Source organism: Stegostoma tigrinum, chromosome 2 (genome assembly GCF_030684315.1).
Source record: "Stegostoma tigrinum isolate sSteTig4 chromosome 2, sSteTig4.hap1, whole genome shotgun sequence".
NCBI classification, from domain to species: Eukaryota; Metazoa; Chordata; class Chondrichthyes; order Orectolobiformes; family Stegostomatidae; genus Stegostoma; species Stegostoma tigrinum.
In genome coordinates, this window is record NC_081355.1 from 114859355 (window position 1) to 114880171 (window position 20817).

Consider the following 20817-nt stretch of genomic DNA (forward strand, 5'->3'; position numbering starts at 1 on the left):
GTTATCTCGGATTCTCCAGCATCTGCAGTTCCCATTATCTGTGATTCAAATCTAGTCTCCCTGCTATAGGAAAGATACAGTTAAGTTTGAAACAGTTCAGAAAAAAATTATAACAATGTTGTCAGGATTGGAGACTTTGAGCAATAGGGAGAGGCTGAATAGACAGGCCTAGTTTCCCTAGAGCACCAGTGGCTGAGGGGTGATCTTATAGGAATTTATGAAATCATTAGGGGCATGGATGGGGTGAATAGCCAAGGTCTTTTCCCCAGGGAAGGGGAGTCCAAAACTAGATGGCATAGGTTTAAGGTGAAAGGGGAGAGATTTAAAAGGGACCTGAGGTGTAACATTTTTACGCAGAGGGTGTTGCGTGTATGGAACAAGCTGCCAGTGGAGATGGCAGAGGCGGGTATAATTACAATATTTAAAAAGCAACTGGGTGGGTGTATAAATAGGAAGCATTTGAAGGATTTTGGTCAAATGCTAGCAAATGCTTGTACTGTTTAGAATATCTAGTTGGCATGGATGAGTTGGACCAAAGGGCCTCTTTTGCGCTGATTGACTCCAAGGATCTACAAGATAACAATGTCCCAGACTTGAGGGTGGGGTCAACTTGGTTTTCTGATTTAATTCATAAGTTTGAAGAGGCATGGATGGAAGTCTTTTAAAAATCTTCTTAAAGTGAGTATCGCAGCAACTAAAGTGGTCACACCCAACAACGATCCTTATTACTATCGAGTGAGGTCTTGGGGAAAGTATGCAGAATTTACTGTTTCTTGCTTGAGGGAAGTGCAACTGATTGCAAGGCAGTTGCAAAAATAACTATCTGAAGTGCACATCAGTTGAGGCAACCATCTAAAATTGGATACTCTCAGTAGATAGCCTGACCACATGGACTGAACTTGAAAAACTTAAGCGCCTTCCTTTCGATCAGTGGATATGGGCTGTTAAGACAGAAGCTACTTAAGAAAACCTCTGTATACCAGTTCTTTTTGATGAGTTCAAAAACTTCATATCCTTCTCAAACAGAACGTACACAGAGGACAGAGAGACATGGTCAATATGAACAGCCACTCTCTCTGACTATGAGCTGAGTCATAAGCCCCTGTTTTGGAAGAAAATTTTATCTTGTTAACTCCCAAAACGACTGGAAAGGATGAAGGTGGCAAGGATGATTTCAAAAAGCCTCTCATGGGAAAGTGGGAAATGGGTCTCGACCTGAAGTGTCAGTGACCTGCTCCTCTGATGCTGCTTGGCCTGCTATATTCATCCAACTTCACACCGTGCTATCTCAGGAGCCCTTCTCAGGACAGACATGGCGGCATTGAGATGAAAGATGAGGTTAAGACACCTGTCTGACTGAAGTGCTGAAGGCTACAGCACAGTCAGGTCAACTGCTGGGAGCTATGGGAAAAACTATGGGATTTATCAGGGCACATACACCATATGCAGGGAATGGGGATCAGCATGGCAAACCAGGCTCTGACTGCAGCTACAGACCTTTGCAACGGCACACCTGATAAGGTGGTTGAGTTAAAACAAATGCCTGAAAATTTTTCTTTCTATTGAAAGGGTGTCACATTTTTCCAGGTTAGCATTGGAATGGGATCTCTGCTCCCAAGTGAGAGGAAGTCCTGCCCTTGGCACCTAATAATTAGGTGGATGTTGTCCTGGTCATCATTACTGAGACTGGTGCCAAATTCCATATTTTATCAACAGAATTTAAATGCTACCAGCTGTTTTTGAACGTACATCCCACAGTGCACAAGCCTGGATTACTGGTCCAATGACATTACCGCAATGCCACAATCTCCTAGATGACTAGTCACTATATATCTAACTCTTACCTTTAACCAAGCTAAGTGGCATTTGTTAAAGTCCAGACTGAAGATAGTGAAGGTGTAGTTGATGGTGTTCCCAGCTGTTGCCTGTATGGTCCAGGTACAGTCTTGCTTGGAAGGATAAGGCCGTGGAAAGTTTATACTTTCCAAGATCCCTTGACTACGATTTGCAATAATCACTCCCTGACAAACTGCAAATGAAGCAATGTGTTAGTTGTTGATAAACTTTGAAAGTTAAACACAGAACAAAAGAGAGAATGCCAGCATCTGGAACATTGTCTTCGTGCAGTGATTGGTTAGGATCTAGAATGCACTGCCTGAGACTGTGGTGAAGATAGATTCAGTCGATGCTTAAAAAAAGATAATTATCAGAGAAGAAAAAACATGCAGGGCCACGGAGAAATACAGGGGGTGTGGTGGAGGGGGTTGGGTGCAGGGTGGTGGTGAACTAGATTGGTTGCTCTTACAGAGAAATATTATCATTCTATAACTTGTCAGAAAAAAAAACTCCACTGAGCAAATGAACAATGCAAAAACTGACTTTACTGAGGTAACAAAGCTTCTCAAAGGCTTATACAATGAAATTTTAATAAAATCACTTCAATTTTAACATCAATTTGTCTCAGATCCTCAGCCTTGTTAAGGCTTTTGTCAAATATTCTTCCTTTGGAAGACATGATGACATGTTAATAAGTTCATGAATAGAACTGATTGTTTAGATTAATTTTTGATTAAAATTCCATTGCTTCTGTGATAGTAGTGTTCTAAACTGGAGACTGAGCGCTAGTTAAAAACACAATCCATCTAATGAATCTGAAAAGGCTATTACATCTCAATCACACTCCCTAGAATATCCATACAATTATCCCTTACATTTTGCATATATATGTCTCTTATGTACTATAAGTTGCTGGGTGACCCATTACACATGAAAAACAAATGGAAGAACTGTGGATGCTATAAATCAGAAACAAAAACAAAGTTTCTGGAGAAGCTCAGCAGGTCTGGCAGTATCTGTGAAGGAAAAACAGATTTAACGCTTGTGGTCCAGTGACCCTGCCTCAGAACAGATGGTGGCTGGGAAAATGTCAGTTTATATGCAGAAAAAAGGGAGGTGGGTGGGGTAGGGAGTCAATGGTAGGATAGAGCCTTAAGAGAGAGAAAGACAGTTGGACAGACAAAGGAGTTGATAACCATCAGGCTGGGAGGGTGAACTGTTGTTAATTAGTTGTCCATTACACATGTACATCACACTGTATGTCAACACAGTCACACTTAAAATGAAATTGTAGATATCCCTTTCCCTTATCCTTCTCTAGATGTACCAGAAACAGCAAACTAACCCATTGGGGAATGTGCCAAACACTCTCAATTTCCTCAGCATCAATATCCTGAGGAAAATCTGAATTGAGCCAAAGAGGAATGAATTGGCTACCACTTAGAGTGCTTGTGACTAAAAATAGCTTGTGCTGAAACATTTGCAGGAAAACTGCTGATTTTAGATAATGATGAATAAACGTGGCCCTTTTGGTTCAAAAAGATTTTGCTGTGGATTGGGTTACTTACTGTGTGCATATTTAGCAAAAAATCCTCCTGCTGTTACTGAGCTATCAGTTCGGAGTTTTATGTACATACTATTTCCAGGAGAGAGAATAGGTGCTAATATCTGTCGACCACACAATTTGGCCAGAAGCTGGGAATTACTGTTGTTTCCATTATAAACCTAGAAAAGAAACAGAGGTATTTATGATCTATGTATTTTACTCACATTACCTTTATTACTAGCCTGGTTGTAAATTAACCTTTACGCATGGCTGACCATAATATCACTTAGTTTGGCATTATGTTTGAAAGTGAAATAGTTCAATCTGAAGCAAGCATGTTCTATTTAATAAAAAGATATTGTCAAGGTACGAGGAGCAAATTGACTGAAATGGGTTAGGAAAATACATGAAGAAATAAAATGCTACATCGGCAATTGATGATCTTTGTAAAATATTTACATTGTTTGCAGTTAATGTGGGTAAACCTCACAAAAAAGTCGTTAGCCATAGCTACCTAAGGAAGTTAAGGATAATACAAAAGATTAGAAGTAAAGGCTTATAATGTTGCCAGAAATAGCAGTCAAAATGAGTACTTGGTGAATTTTCAGACACAGGGAAGGAGGGCCAAGAAACTGATAAAGAAAGGAAGAATAGAATATGTATGTAAGTAGCAAAAATATAAAAATAGACTTGGAAGGCTTCTATGGTATGTGAAAAGGAACATTTTGGCTAACATGAACATTGGTCCGTTTACACAGCATGAAGCAAATTTGTAATGGTACATAGAGAAATGTCTGAAAAGCTAAATTACAACCTATGTCAGCCTTCCTTGAGAAAAGTACAAAACAATTTCCAGGGTCAGGGATCTGATAGACCAGGGAGAATGAGGAATTGAAAGAAATTAGTCTTTGTAAGGTGGTTATGGAACTGAAGATTGACCTGCTTTTCTACAGCCCAGAATAGTGATAAAAGAATCTGTGGAGATAGCGTATGCATTGATTAGCATCTTCCAAAGTTCTATTGATTCTGAAATGTTTCCTGCAGATTGAGGTGCAGTAAATGTCAACCCAGTTTTCAAGAAGGAAGAGCGAGAGAGAAAACGGGGAGTTACGGGCCAGTTAACCTTTATCAGCAATAGAGAAAATGATTTAAAAAACTCTAGAAAGAATATGATAAATGGACTGTTTTAAATAATGATCTAATTGGGTGCAGTCAACAGGGATTTCTGAATGAGAAATTGTAATTGATCAACCTGTTGAAGTTTTTTGAGGATGTTACTAGCAGAATTGGTAAAGGGAAGTTGATGGAGGTAGTAAATTTGGATTTTCAGAAGGCTAATGGAAATATCCCCACAAAAAGTTGGTAAATGAAATGAAAGCATATAGTGTATGCGTTAATGTACTGGCAGAAAAGAGAGTAGGAATAATGAGACATTCACACGTTGGCTGTTGGGACTTTCCCAATTGGATTTAGAAGAGTGAGAAGTGATCTCATTGAAACATATAGGATTCTTAAAGGGCTTCATGAGGTAAATGTTGAGAGCACGTTTTCCCTCATGGGAGATTTCAGAACTAGAAGCATAGTCTCAGCAAAATGGTGCATCAATTTAAGACTGAGTTTTATTTATTATTCGTTCACACAATGTGGGCATTGCTGGCTAGGCCAGAATATATTCCACTTTCTTAATTACCTAGAGAAGATCTGAGAGTCAGATTGCTGTGGGTTTGAAGTCACATGTAGACCAGACCAGGTAAGTGTTATGGAGAGGAGTTTGAACCCCTCTGATAAGTAAAACCAAAACACCCAGAGAAGCTAGCCTTGCCTCACAATCTGTTATGAAGGGTATTTTAAATGAAATAAACTCTTGACAGTCACTCTGTAATCAACAAGTAACAACTTATTTATCTAACTCTAACGGTGACCAAATTAAAAGAAATATTAACAAACTTCCCACTTAACTACTAACTATTCCCTAATGAAACAAAATTCTAATGTTAAGCTATTCCAATAAATAGAAATCACACTTATATAAACCAAAGTAATAAAAAAAATAAAACTTAGACTCTCAAGACTATAGTCAGGATGTGTCTTCCAGAATGCTTTGTGTTCTCTCCGCTGATCCTCAGCCAGGAATGCCTTTCTCTGTCGAATTCTGGTGTCTGAAACACCTCTGTCCATCAAATTCTGATGTCAGCATTATTAGCTAAGATTGCCATGATACATTTTGGATGTTGCTTAATCAGAGCTTAAACATTTCTGTGAGAGACAGAGTTTTACTCTTCTGATGGTAGATTGCTGTCATCCTGATTTTTTTTAAAAAACCCTCGTCTCATTTACACTTGATGACCTGTCAACTTTCTTGTAATATAATTGATCCCAGCTTGTCAACACAATCAGGTTTAAATTCAATTGATTTTCGCTCTCTAAGTGTCTGGTTTAAATTAATTGGCTGATATTCAAGCTCGTTGCCTTAACATCAGAACAAGACTAGATTTCTGATGACACAGCCAATTGATGCATATGTTTCAATTTCAGAACTGTCTATATGTCTGCAGCCACTTGCAGATATTCCTGCCTAAATGTCCGAGCTTAGAAAAGCACATCACCTCTTAAAGGGACTAAGCACTCTTCCCCCGATCATTTTTACAAACAAGTTCTAACTTCCTGCCTTCCAATTACTCTACACAACTTTGCAACAATAAGGAGAGTAGTTTTCTTCCCCAAAGGGCATTGGTGAATCCTTTCAGTTTTTCCTGACAATTGACAATGGCTTCATGGTCATTATTAGACTCTTAACTTCAGATTTTTCTTGAATTCAAATTCCACCATGTGCCATGGTGGGATTCGGACCCAGATCCCCAGAACATTACCTTCATCTACAGAATAAAAATCTAGCAATAATGCCACTAGATCTTCAGCCCCACGATAGATGAGTAATTTCGTCCCTCAGAGGGTGGACAGTCTTTGGAACTCCTTACCACAGAAGGGGCAGAATCATTGTGTATATTTAAAGCTGGGAATGATGGGTCCTTGATTAGGCGAGATATCAAGGGTTATGGTGAAAGGGCAGGAAAATGGAAGTGAGGAATGTCTGATCAGCAATGACCTATTGAATGTCAGGGTAGGTTTGAGAGTCCAACAGCCCACTCTTGTCCCTCTTTCTTCTGGACTTATAAGTGGGGTACCAGAAGGATCAGGATTTGGGTTCCAGCTATACACAGTACATGTCAAGGATTTGGACATGGGAACCAAGCACGATATTTCCAAGTTCCCAGATGACATCTAGCGAGGATAGAATGTGTACTCTGAGGAAGATGCAAATCTTCAGGAGGATCTGGAGAAACATTACGTGAAATTAATGTAGAGATTGAATATAAAGTGGAAAAATGTGAATCCACTTCTGAAGAAAAAGCAAAATGCATAATGTGTCTTAAGTAGTAAGAGGTGAAAAGTGTGGATTTACAAAGGCTCTTGGGTGCTGTCATGAGTAATCCACAATGGCTAATTTCACAGGTAGCAGGCAATTAAGAAGGCTAATGTTGAGTTAGTCTTGATCCCAAGAGGATTCGAGTACTGGAGTAGTGAAATCTTGTTTCAACTGTATGGAAACTTGGTTGGATTACACCTGATGTACTATACTTGGTTTTGGTCCCTTTATCTTAGGAAGGATGCTATTACCATAGAAAGCAAAAAAGGTTTAGTAGGCGTGTCCTCAGGATGACATGACTATGCTATAAAGTGAGATTGGGCAAACTAAGCCTGTATTCTCCAATATTTGAAGAATGTGAGGTCATCTCATCAGAACTCACAAAATACTTAAACAGATAGACAGGATAGCTGCGGGTAAGGTGTTACCCTTGGTTTAGGAGTTTAGAACCAGGGGATACAATTAGATACATTGCCCATGAGAAGTCATCTATGCCACAATAAAAAGCCCTAAAGAATTTCCAATCCAACTTTTCCCCAGTGATTATTAACTCACATTAAGTGGTGGATTTACAGGGATGCCTGCATTACATGAAGAAGATACGCAGCATGAAAAATCCAGGGGCTGTATGATTACCTACAGGAATATATTAACAATTCTAGAGAGGCCATCTGTATTATCTTATAAACTGTACTCCTGCACAGTGACAATAATCTTTTTCTTCTCTTGGGCAGCCTTCTGAATTGAGGATGCTCCATTGTGATGCTATGGATCCTGAGGTGAGTAAATGGTCAGATTCTGGATCTGAACACCCTGCTGCAGGTAGGGCAGATGGAGTTTTAAGAGGTGAGTAGATGAGACGCTTGGGTTTTCATATGTTTCTTCTATTGTTAGTGCTTGACATCCAAGTGAACCTATGGAAGATGTTGATAATGGTTGGCATCTTTGCAAATACTTCCCCTCTGTTTTGTGCAGCTGGGAGTTAGAAATTTCCACATGTCAGTGAGTATATTATATTTCCTTGGAGAGACTTTAAGAAAAACATCCTTGAAGTATTTCTTTTGCCCTCGTGTTAACCATTTACTGTGACTAGCTGGATTCCATCTTCTTGTAGACTTATTAGAATTATTAGAATGCATGGCATCCATTTTTCCAAGTATCCAATTCAGCTGCCATCAAATAGCGACTGGTTGTTGAATGGTTCTATCACTTGCCCTTTCTGTCACTTGTATATTTGCCATCAATTTTGCCGGTCGATGATTAATCCACTCACTTGAGAAAGACTATTAGTGTGTTGAGATATCTTCTGGGTCATTGTAAAGACCATCACAAATTTTCTCACTTTTCTCCAATAATCTCTTGCCACCCGTGAATTTGCATGTTATTTATGTGCAATTTTGGCATTGCACCATCAGCCTGCTTTTGCACAGGTCCAAATTTGCACCTCTATCTACACATAATTGAGATAATAGGATGATCTCAGAAAAATGGGTCTGCCTAAAACCTCCTTGAAACCATTACAACCATAATCAGGAAATGTATTTGTATTGACTTATATAAAAATGTATCCACTGGGAGAAAACATAATTTATTTCTGTTGTGCAAAGGAAACTGATTTCTTCCCATATTAGCTCTGGGAAATTCTATAACATTACGGAACATTCACAGTTAGTAATACAATAGAATGTTGAGCTGCAAGATACACAAATTATACAGTTTTAAGTCATTATAAAAACACAATTTGACTCTCAAAATGTTTAGAGTCTTTAATAGTTTACAAATACCTTTTTAAAGAGGTATTTGTAAACTATTTTAAATTTTAAATGAGAGGGAAGGAGGTTTTTATTAAATAATTTTGTTTTTATTATTATTAAGCAGTTTTTTAAAGAACTGGAGGTATCTACGACAACTTTCAATTCCTCACACGATGTTTATGTAGCCTAAATTGGATATTAAAATTCATCGAAATAATAATTTAAATATATCATAGTTTTTCAAGAAAAGATGTTAACAAGGTTATACGTACAGCTAGGTAATCATAATTGCATCCAGCGCTGGAGTCCAAATGAAATTGTTCAAATTGCAGTTCAATCACACTACCTGCACTTGTTTGAATCAGCCAGTAGCATTCTGCATTGTGTGAATATGGCATTGGATAGTTGGGTGAGGTAAAACTCCCTGTTGACGTTATAAGAGTCCCACCACAACCTGAAGAAAGAAAATATAAATCCTACTCCATTTATGTTATTGATTAATGAGCACTTTGCAGTGCTGGAGAAAGTGAATGTCTTAGAAAGACCGTAAGATATAGAAGCAGAATTAGGCCATTCAGCCCATTAAGTCTGCTCTGCCATTGTATCATGGCTGATACGTTTCTCAACTCCATTCTCCTGTTTTCTCCCTGTAACCATTGATCCCCTTGCTGATCAAGAACATATCTATCCCTGTCTTAAAGACACTCAGAGACATGGCCTCTGCAGCCTTCTGCAGTAATGAGTTCCACAGATTCACCACCTGAAGAAATTCCTCCTCATTTTTGTTCCATAGGGTCATCCCTTCACTCCAAGGCCTTCCCAAGTCACAACTGCTAAGAAATAAACAAGATATAATTGCATTGCTCAATGCTGTTTATCGGCCACCAATTAGTGAGAAGGATGTTGAGGAACAAACAAAACAAAGAAAGTACAGATATGCAAAAATTATAGAGTAGTTATTATGGAACCTAAATCTCCTCCTTGGTCTTGTACTTTATTTCCCTATTGTGGTGATGATTAAAATGTCTGTACTTGTTGACAAAGTACTGGGACTGGATGAGACGCATCTAAGGAATAGAGGGAAGCGAGAATGAGAATTGCAGAGGCACTGGCAATAAATTTTTCAGCCTTCCTTAGACTCCAGGATGGTACCAGATGACTGAAAAATTGTAAATATTACAACTTTATTTAAACAAGATCCAAAGATAAGCCGAGTAACTATAACCAGTCAGTTTACTTGTGTCAGAGATAGTAGGAACTGCAGATGCTGGAGAATCTGAGATAACAAGCTGTAGAGCTGGATGACCACAGCAGGCCAAGCAGTATCAGAGGAGCAGGAAGGCTGACGTTTCGGGCCTAGATTTCTGAAGAAGGTGCTGCTTGGCCTGCTGTGTTCATCCAGCTCCTTACCTCATTATCTCAGTTTACTTGTGTGGTGAGTTAGCACATATTTGGTGTATTGAATGGTCTCCTTCTGGACTGTAATAATTCGTTGATTTTGCCCTGGGTAGTGCAACAACTGAGTATTCTAACGAGTCTGAGTAGATGAATTTAAAATCAGACTTCTCATTTATGCCTTGCATGTGTACAAATCTTAAATACATCAATAATTGTGAGCCATTTCAGAAACATGGGTACAAATAGCACATCCGTACATGTCAGCAACAGTCCGCTTGATCAGCACTGAGCAAAGAGTACAACATTCACTTCCTACACCGTCATCACACTGTAACTGTAATGTGCGCTTTCTACAGCATGTGTTGAAGCAGGCTATAATGGCTTCTCAACTGCACTTCTCAAATCCATGCTCACGATCATCTAAAACTGCAAGGTGTCTACAAACATGGGGGTAGCAACATCTTCAACCATCTTCAACTACTTTCTCTCCATCCGGAATGTAGTAGTGGGGCTATTCACTAATTACATAACCATCATCTTAATTCCCAAATTATCAGATAAGGAAGCAATCCGTACTTGCTTTTGATAAGACCTGGACCTGGGTTGATAGTGACAGTTCATACCTCATCCAAACCTTTATGTATCTTCATTGGTTCAAAATGCTGAAACATCCTACACAAGAAGTTTGTGAAAATGTTTGATTCTTTTGAGCTTTGTCATTCAAATTGCATATAAATAAAACATACCGCTTTACCCAAACTAAAGCAATTCTATCAATCTGAAATTAATGCTTGATATGCTTCTTTTCACGTGATGCTATTACCTGTGGTAGTGCCATCCCAACGAGCCTTAAATACACGATATTGAAGAGTGTTATCTGATTTAAATTTAATCCATAGCTGATTACTGTGGGATGTGATAAGTGGTGGGGCTTTTGATCCACAATACTGTCCGACCAAGGGGGAGGTTTCATATCCACCATTCCTGAAATAAACAAGTGGTTATTTCAGGTTAAGAACCCTTTGATCTCAAATGTTACACAAAATAAACACACATTTGGACATCTAAAAGAATGAATGTGTTTTTGTATGGAGTGCTAAATGTTTTGCTAACAAATGCTGTCTGCGGAATAAAATTCAGTAGTATCTTCTATTCTCAATGCAACATTATCTGCAATGTAAGCAGGTAAATAAAACTGAATACTTCACAGTTTCAGCAATTAAATTTCATTTCAAAGATCCCACACAAGCACGTGAAATGCCAACATATTCGGTATTGTAGCTTTTAAGCATGTCATGTCAGCTTTTGGAGATTTGAGGTAATATTTTTACTGAGTGATAATTGCACTGAGGGATCATTTTGTTGATGGAAGCAACCATGTTTACATGGAAAATGATAGCCATCCTGCCACAAAAGAGATCTGTAAAGTCAGGCCTAGATATTAAAGAAATGTGTCATTACATTTCCTGTTGCTAACATACTCAAAAGGTTGAGTATAATTGTGAGAAATTAAATAGTTAATATACATGAAAGTTTACAATCTGATCACTGCCCAGAACATTGGAGTGAGATCACTTTCCATCAACCCCCACTCCAAGGTTTATAAAAATCTGTAGGAAGTTAGTTGAAGAGAAGTCAGCAGTTTTCCTTATATTCCACATCAGTTATGGTTGTGACAGGGACTATCAAAACAGGGATGTTTTCCCAGGTGAACTTGTTGGAGGTAGTTTGCTCCCACCTTTGTCTTTGGTCATCTTAGGCCCATCTAGTTGTTAGTGATAGTGGATAGATCATCTTAAGAGTAGATAAAGAAGTACTGTTCTTAGATAACAATAGCATGATAGCAATAAGTACAAGTAAGTTTGGATAGGCATAATTGGGCCTTAAGGAGTTGGTACAGATCCATCTGTTCCATCCAAAAGCTAGAGTGGAATACCTTGTCTTCACCTACAGCGTGCCTGACGTCAGTGCAATGGGGTTGTCACATGGATAATAATATTGAGATGGAGACAGGATGTGAGTTGCAAACACCTTTATCAATCTTTGACTTTCAATAATAACGAAATATAGAACCCATGTAGAAATCCAATCAAAACCCCTTTTAGTGATGAATCTTCCCCTAAGAAAATCTCTCTCCAAGTCAAGTATGTGTAATTTTCCCTTTGAACAAAAATAGTGCAATTGCTGCTTCATGAATTATTCTCTTGCATAATTCTACTTGTACTAACTCTTCAAAAATTCATTCATGATACCGACAAGATGAGTACCCATGACAGAAATCAGGTGACCGAGCCATTTAATAATGACCAAAATATGATTGAAGAAGGTTTGTATGAGAAAGATAGTTTCAATGATGTAAATTCTAGGTAACACTTATGACTCCATTCTCTGCATGGATAAAGGGCTGTTGTAAAGCAGACAGGGTATCATAAAGTTATGGAAATCAGGATTGCATTGCATAATAAGTGAGGAAGATCAGTATGGTTGCATGTAAAGATAATGGAAGCAGTTTCAAAAGAACTTAAGATAAGATATTACTAAAATGCTAGAGCCTGTTACGAAGGATGTGTTAACAGCAACTTTAAAAATATCAATGGGATTGGACAAAGTCAATATGAGAGGGAAATCATGTTTGACAAATCTACTGGAGTAAATTTTGGAATAGATAAAGGAAAACCAGTCAATGAGCTACATTTGGATCTTCAGAAAGCTTTTGATTAAAGTTCCACAAAAGAGGTTAGTGTGCAAGATAAAATCATGCAGGAAATGTGCTGGCGTGGATTGAGAATTGGTTAACAAACAGGAAAAAATGTCAAGAAATGATCCTTTCTGGAGTGGAAAGCAGTGAATAATGGGGCACATTAGGGATTTGTACTTGGACCATAGCTATTCATAATATATATCAATTATTTGGATAACAGAATCAAATATAATATTTTCAATTTTGCTAACATGAAACTAGGAGGAATTGTGTGCCATGAGGAGGAAGTAGAAGTCATGGGGGTTTATTGGGGGCATGAATTGGCATTGGATTGGCATGCAATGTATAATGGACCACGGGGAAGTAAACGAAGGTATGAGGGTGAAGTTCCAGAAACCGAAACAGGCCTTACAACCAGCCGATGGCATTCAAAACCATTACCCCATCTCCAGACACTACCCACAACTCCTCTTGGTCTCTTCTAAGCACTGCAGTCAGTAAATTAACGTCATCACACACTATATTTCTGTGATGTGAAAAGCACATGGCCACTTATTATTGAGCTGGGTCTGGAACTATGTGCCTTGTTAGCCAAATTCCAACCTTAATAGTCTCATTTGAAACAAAAATTCTTTGATACTTGTGATCTATGTAGAAAGTATAGCTTAAAGTTTGCATCATTTATTTTCATGTTCAATACAGATATTGATCCAAAGAAACTGAACTCTACATCACACATCATTTCCTAATTATTACTAAATTAACATCCAGCTGATCCTTTGAAGAGTGTATAGAATTGGAATGTCTAAATGCTTAATCAAGGCAATAAAGACACTTACCTAATTTCAACATAGCCAGAAGTACAGGTTTGATATCCATCTAAGCAAAAGTGAGTAAAGTTGAGCAGAATTTGCTTGTTGTTTTCCACATTGATTGTGTAGATGCACTCTTGATTACGAGAGTAGCCATTTGGATAGTTTGGAGAGGTTAATGTACCAGTAAATTCAAAGAATTCTTCTCGACATACTATGCGAAAGAAAAATGATTAGTGTAACATAAGTTTGTATATTACTGCACTGTTGTGTAGTTTAATCTAACGATCACCTATGGGATAAAGAAACATAATTAATACTCCCCCACAGACAGACTGGGCTGAATGGCCTCTTCATGTCCAGTACCTATAGCCATTTAATCCTTTAAATTCTGGACAGCCCTTTCAAATTATCTTGCTATAATGATGCTCAAGTGATAATATATTCAGAATGTTACTAATTCGGATGAGATGGAAAATGTTGACCAGGGTTTGGAAACATCATTTGATTGAACCCCACAGTATACTGTTTTGATTCAGTCAATGCAACTTTCACTTAAGAGATACTGTTACTGGGGAAACAGATTTGATGGTTATATTCCTTAAATCGACTGCATCACAACTACAGCGAGAAATTGTGCATTGTAAACTGGGATGATGGTATCCTTTCAGTCCTGCAGCATAGGATTCACAATCTTGTAGCACTTCAGCTTGCAAACTACACCTCACTTAACTTTGAGAATGGTTTTCCTGTCGGGAATCCAGAAATTGATTTTCACACAAGTCAAAAAAAATTATGTATCGGAGACAATGTGAACTGCAGATGCTGGAGAATCCAAGATAACAAAGTGCGAAGCTGGATGAACACAGCAGGCCAAGCAGCATCTCAGTAGCACAAAAGCTGACGTTTCGGGCCTAGACCCTCTCCCCATCCCCCTCTCTGATGAAGGGTCTAGGCCCGAAACGTCAGCTTTTGTGCTCCTGAGATGCTGCTTGGCCTGCTGTGTTCATCCAGCTCCACACTTTGTTATCATGTATATTTATAGTGATGCCTATTTAATAGATGTTCTATTCAAGACTTCTTTTAACTCTTAACATTAACAAAGCTAAAAGTTTAACTTGTCATTCCCACAAAAACAACATGCTGGGAAGCACTCCCCACTTAATTGTCACCCAAGCATTGATCCTGCTCCATATCAAAATTGTTCACTTGATTTCACCAGGTGTATAACTATTTGCAATCCTAACTCTAATATTGGTGAGGCAAGAAGAGTGGGAGTTCTAATAGTGAGGTCATCCAACGTGATCCCACCTTTTCTTACCCCACCAGGTACAGTGGCATCAGACACTGTAAGAGATTCCATATTTCTTAAGAACAAGTAGAAATTCTTACCTAAGTCTGTTAATGCCAGCCTAACATGAACAGATTCCTGCACTTTTAAAATGGCTTTCAATGCAAACCAATGAGGATATTTGATCACTGCCTCATTTGTAATGATTAGTATTTCATAGTAGAACCTGTAAGCAATTTTCTCTTCAATTTATGTTGGACTTTAAAAGTTAAATCACGAATTACTGTCTCATTATATTCAGTTTTTACACATAGCTTTATTTGATCATTTGGATTGCTTTCATTGCTGTACTGGAGAAAGAGTTTCTGCTTCAATAGGCCATGTTCAACACAACTCAGAACTCACACATTTTACTTTTATATGTCCAAATCCAGAACCATTTGTACAGTTACTAGTCACATGAAACTCTGAATATTTGTTGGCTGTTTTATATCATTGTGCACACATTTAGAAATGAAGGAAAAAGAATCCTTTCGCTGTGCATTTTTTGCAATGGAAAATCAAACCAATCCAGACTGTGGCCACAAATTGTGTGATTTTATCCTGCTGCCTTTCATTAAGCTGTGGAATATCAGCCAACAGTGCAAACGGAGCACAAAGCACTTTTGTGCAGCTCTGGAAGCATGAAACCATAAAATCATAATGTGCACAGGATGCCAGACCTTTTCCTGCAGTTTAGTGCGTAGTTTAGGAAAAAGCTTTATGAGTCATTGCATGAGCTTCTGCTTGGAAGTTGTCCATTGTATCCAAATGTCGAAATTTGCACCCATTAATGAAGGTATTAATAATGGTCAGTGTTAACCATTCTTCCCTACTACTGATAAAATTCCTTCTGTGAAACAAAAGCCACTGCTATAATAAGGGAACTGCTATAACTATTCAGTCAATCTGATTCCATTACAAGAGTTTAACACTGCTTTTCTCGTAAGTACTGAGCATCTCAGTGCTCTCGTCTGCTTCTTTTTGTTATATTGCTTGCAGCTGATTTGCAACAGATCAGACCATAACGGTTTTTGAGCTTTGTGTTTGATGTGAAGTCAAAAAGATAGTTGGCACAGATTTGTTATGCCAATAATAATCCTGTTTCAACAGCCCCACAGAAATTACAGTAAATGCCGCCTTTGTTACTAGAACACTAGATAGACTATAACAGAAGCTGTCTCCTAAGTTCTTCCAGTTAGTCATAGCATATTTTCAGGGTGTCTCCATTCCAAACATAAAATACATCAACTATTTCAAAACTCATTTTTAATATTTTCCTTTTGATTCACATCCTGAAGGCCTCACATTCAGACCAACACTTTAGAGACTTTGAAGCTACTTTAAAACAATATTTAAAAATTAGTTTTGCTACTTTCAGAAAATATTAAAAATAAACAATCACTTAAGCTTATCTTAGTTGTAAGCTATTTACTTGAAGTGCATGGTAAATCTGTTTTGTGTAGTCTCTGTAATGCATTAAGAATGTTCGTAAGAATGTACACAGTATAAGACCTGAAAACACTTGGCAGTTCAATTGGCCACACCCAAAATGCTCATCTGACCAATTCTAAAATTGTTTTACATATAAGGACAAAAGTGAAACCATGAATTCTGGGCTCCATCTTGCGCCCCGCCCTGACATTTCAATCCTGATGATTAATGATTGAAAGCCTGTTTTTGCAAGACATAACACTAGTATGCAAAATAAATTTACCACCTTACACCCAAAAGAACTGTAGGAAATGTAATCCTTATGATATGGTGTGGTCTTTTAGTCACTGAAATTAAAAGATCTACTGGAATGCTAACCAAACGCTATGGTCACTTGAATGCAATATGATTTTCTGTCTTTTCTGTCATGCTTCCTGTTGTGAACGTATTGACTCATGATGAAGTGTGCTTCACCATTTCTTTGATATGGACATTGTGTCACTGAATCATTGAACATTAACGGTTATTTACCCATAACTATTCTCTTGAATATTTCTTGCATCTTCCTCACAGCTTACATTTTCATTCATAGGTAACAATAATAAAAGTCTCACAGGTTGTAACTGTTGCACATACATCATTATACCTAATAAGAGCTGTATGCACATATCTGATACTTTTCTACTATGGCTACATGTGAAATATATCTCCCATTATCTCTCATGAATGAGGAAAAGGTGGAGAAATTTGATGGAGCAAGACTAGATGAAAATGTAGAGTTGGGGAAGTAAGTTGGTGCATATTAGTTGCAAGTTCATGTTGACTATCTGCTTCTCTTTAATCTTTTCCTTCTGTGGTTTGTAATAGCTGTCGGCACATCAAACAACGAAACTCCTATATTTCTTCTTTTACTGCAACTCTGCTGACCAAAAGAGCAACAATAACCTTTTTTGTTCTTTTTACCTCCACTACATGTTACTAAGAAGGAATATTCAAACTCTGGAACTTACAGCCTTATCAACATTTCAGAGCAGACAGAAGTCACTCAATCTCTCCTGGGCACAGGGATATTTCCCCTCAGGCAGTGAACCAGAGTGGAGTATACCAAATGAAAGCGAGCAGGAAGATGTGTTGATTTCATGAAGAGGAAAAGTGTTAGCTGGATTTCTGGGATGTGACAACCCCTGATTGAACATTTGTAAAACAACCCTATAAGATTAGCTTTAAAAGGTGCTGTTTCTGGATCTTGGGGAATTAATGCAGGCACCGGGGCTATGTCAAATAATAAGCTGAAGATGGCAGCTCAACTGGATAAATCCATCAACAGCATGGTTAGGTCATTGAGGAAGGTTTTGGAATTCTACCATCTTCCTTGAACATGTGTAAGTTCCAGCTGTCATTTATATCAGAGAAGATCATACACGGTCATCATACGTGATACATCTAGACCCACTCTCATACCGTGAGATCCATATTAGCCCCAAAGTGAAATCCAAGGCACCCTCCCTAATTAACTTTTCCTCGCAAGAGGGGACAAGAATATACCAAAAAGAGGCTCTCAAGGGTGACTTTTAAAAACTGTATGAGCAAACTGTCACATTACTATACTGACAGAAGTTCTTGGCCACCTGTTAGTACAACACTGAATGATACATCAATCCAAGAGTCCCTTGCATTAAAGATCAGTATTTTTCCTCTGTATTTATTCCTTCTACCAGCTCAGCTTCCAAAGGAGCAGGCAGGATTCAAGAGGGAGCCCAATTGCATGAATTGTTGCACCAAATGTACAAATCTCTAGGAAGAAAATGATATGATTGTACTCAGTTTAAACAAGGATGTTTACTTTTAAAGAGACTTAAGGTTTAATTTAGATGACACCAAATGTAGTAATGATCGAGTACGGTCAATGATAATGGACAGCATGTTATTGTTTGGGCCACTGAATTGTGAATAATAAGTTGAAAATATTTGTCAAGATGCCAAATTCCACATTTAGTCTGGCCAAATGTCTGGCCAAACAATAGCTGTTGCAGTATTTCTAGCAGTGACTTGTATTTATCCATTTTCTACTCCTTACACAAGACTAGAATTGGCACTAGATTATCCTGAAAAATTCCCATGCTGATCAACTTTCTTACTGTAAATAACCACAGAACTATACAAAGGTCATGGAACAGTAGAATATATTCAGCCCATTGTGCCTATGCCTGTAAAATAAGCAGTTGATAAAAAGGCAGTCTTAGGAAAAGCAATGGAAATTAGGTCTGGCTTAAGCCACTGCAGGATACAATGCCATTTTCAAAACATAAATCCAGTAAGACAAGCAATTGCAGTCAACACTCATAGAATCCCTATAATGTGGCAACAGGAAATTTGGTCCGTTGAATCCGCACTGACCCTCCAAATTTGAGGAAAGCAACTCTAAAATCTAGTTGATAAAATAACCCTTGCCTTTACTGAGGGAGACTGTGATAGGCTAAAACAAAATGGCCCACTTCATCAGGATATAATGAAGGCTTTCAGGTCAAAAGAAGCCTTTATTTGAATTCAAGATATTTTAGATGCAGAACTATGGTCATTGTGAAACTTGACAGTAGACCTGTTAACATGAATGTGTGGTGTCCCCTGCCAAACGTCATGCATGCACTTTTAAAGTTAAACCATTTCAGCATATATGTAAGTTACAAGGGCTCAAATGAACATTCAAACTTAGAGGCCAATTATGTCTCATGACACTGAGAGAAAATAGGACATTGCGTTTACCAACAATCATTACAGGGCAATCACTAACAACAGGTTTAGAAAACCGCCAAATTGGTGTTTTTAATCAAAGATGGCAAATAGCTACTAGCACCTTTGGAATCTATTTCAATTCTATGTAAAATAAGGAACATTGCCAGGGGTAAAATTGAAGGTTGTCTGTGCAACAATAACTTAGTAAGTGGCAGATGGAATACAATGTTGGAAAGTGCGAGGTTATGCACATCGGTAGGAAGAAGACAGGCATAGTCTATTTTCTGAATGGGGAAAGGCTTTGAAAATCTGAAGCACAAAAGGATGTAAGAGTTCTAATTCAGGGTTCTCTTAAGCTTAATATGCAGGTTCACTTAGCAATTAGGAAGCCAAAGGCAATGTTAGCATTCATTTCAACATGGTTAGAATATAAGAGCAGAGATGCACTGCTGAGGCTGTATAAGGCTCTAGTCAGACTATATTTGCAACATTGTGAGCGGTTTTGGGCCCCATATCTAAGGAATTATGTGCTGACTTTGCAAGGGGTCCAGAGAAGACTTGCAAGTATGATCCTAGGAATGATGGGTTTGTCATATGAAGAATAATTAAGCGCTCTGGGTCTGAGCTCAGTGGAGCTTGGAAGGATAAGATGAGATCTCATTGAAACTTACAGAATATTGAGCAACCTGGATAGAGAAGATGTGGAGATGATGTTTCTAGTAGTAGGAGAAACTGGGACCTGAAGGCACAGTCTCAGAGTGAAGGAATGGCCCTTTAGAGCTCAGATGAGGAGGAATTTATTCACCAGAGGGTGGTTAATCTGTGGAACATATTGTCACAGAAGGCTGCAGAGGCAAGCTATTGGGTGTATTTAAGACAGAAATAGATAGGTTCTTGATTAGAAAGGGGATCAAGAGTTATGTGGAGAAGGCAGGAGAATGGGGTTGAGAAATACATCAGTCATAATCTCTGGAGCAGACTGGATGGGTTGAATAGCCTAATTCTGCTCATATATCTTATGGTCTTGTGGTCTAAGTGCAATCAAAGTCAATTCAAAAGGTGAAAATCCTGTCCATTTTAAAATCTGAATTCACAACAAATTAAGAGTTTAACACTTCAAACTCCTGCTACTTCAACTAAAAAAATTGCTTGAAATTGCAGTGTGCCATGATGGTACAATGGCTTCCCACTTGATCTCTCATTATTTTTCAGCGCAGTTACGTACAGATATTTGTTTAACTCTTGGGCAAAAAAAAAGCTCTTATCATGATTTAATTCTTTATACTTTCAGCCTATAGAAAATTTCAAGTTTACACGCTGTAGCATCTGTCACTGCTACTACAAATACCACCTCAGGGCAACTTTGCTGATTTAACTTAATAAAGTAATCACAATGAATGCATGGTTTGGTTTTGGCATATCCACTGGGGAAAGCTTTCTGCTTTGTCATCACTAACACAGCTGCAAAGAAATAAGTGGAAATGTTGGGGACTTTTTGTGGTTCCCATTGCTAATCACTTCTGCGCTCAAAATGTTCATAATGAAAGTTTTTCATTTCTAATTACTTAGATTTATCACAATTTTAATAGAATCAATGCATTAGTGATGAATACTCTGTTCTACATCCATTTTGTTCTGTATTCAAAGTCAAATCAAAGGCAACATCCATACTTCTAATATGGAGTTCTAACAATGACTGCTCAACATACAAAAGTGAAATAATCATTTAGTAAAACAGAACTTGAATATTGCTGAAGAAAGACACATTTTAACAAAGATCTTCAGCTCACACTTGTCTGAACAATTCACAAGAATACCATAATGGGGATAAACAACACCTATAACG

At 38.0% G+C, this 20817-nt stretch overlaps 1 protein-coding gene across 2 annotated transcripts in view; it reads right to left on the reverse strand.

Moving 5' to 3' along the window:
• cubn (cubilin (intrinsic factor-cobalamin receptor)) overlaps positions 1 to 20817 on the reverse strand; it is a 283762-nt gene that overhangs the window by 197721 nt on the left and 65224 nt on the right. For both annotated transcript variants that reach the window (XM_048561565.2, XM_048561555.2), the window contains exons 18-22: positions 13502 to 13688; positions 10785 to 10945; positions 8836 to 9017; positions 3405 to 3561; positions 1845 to 2029 (exon numbers count right to left, since the gene is read on the reverse strand). In XM_048561565.2, coding sequence (XP_048417522.2) covers positions 1845 to 2029; positions 3405 to 3561; positions 8836 to 9017; positions 10785 to 10945; positions 13502 to 13688 — 872 coding nt within the window. The remainder of the gene's footprint in view (positions 1 to 1844; positions 2030 to 3404; positions 3562 to 8835; positions 9018 to 10784; positions 10946 to 13501; positions 13689 to 20817) is intronic.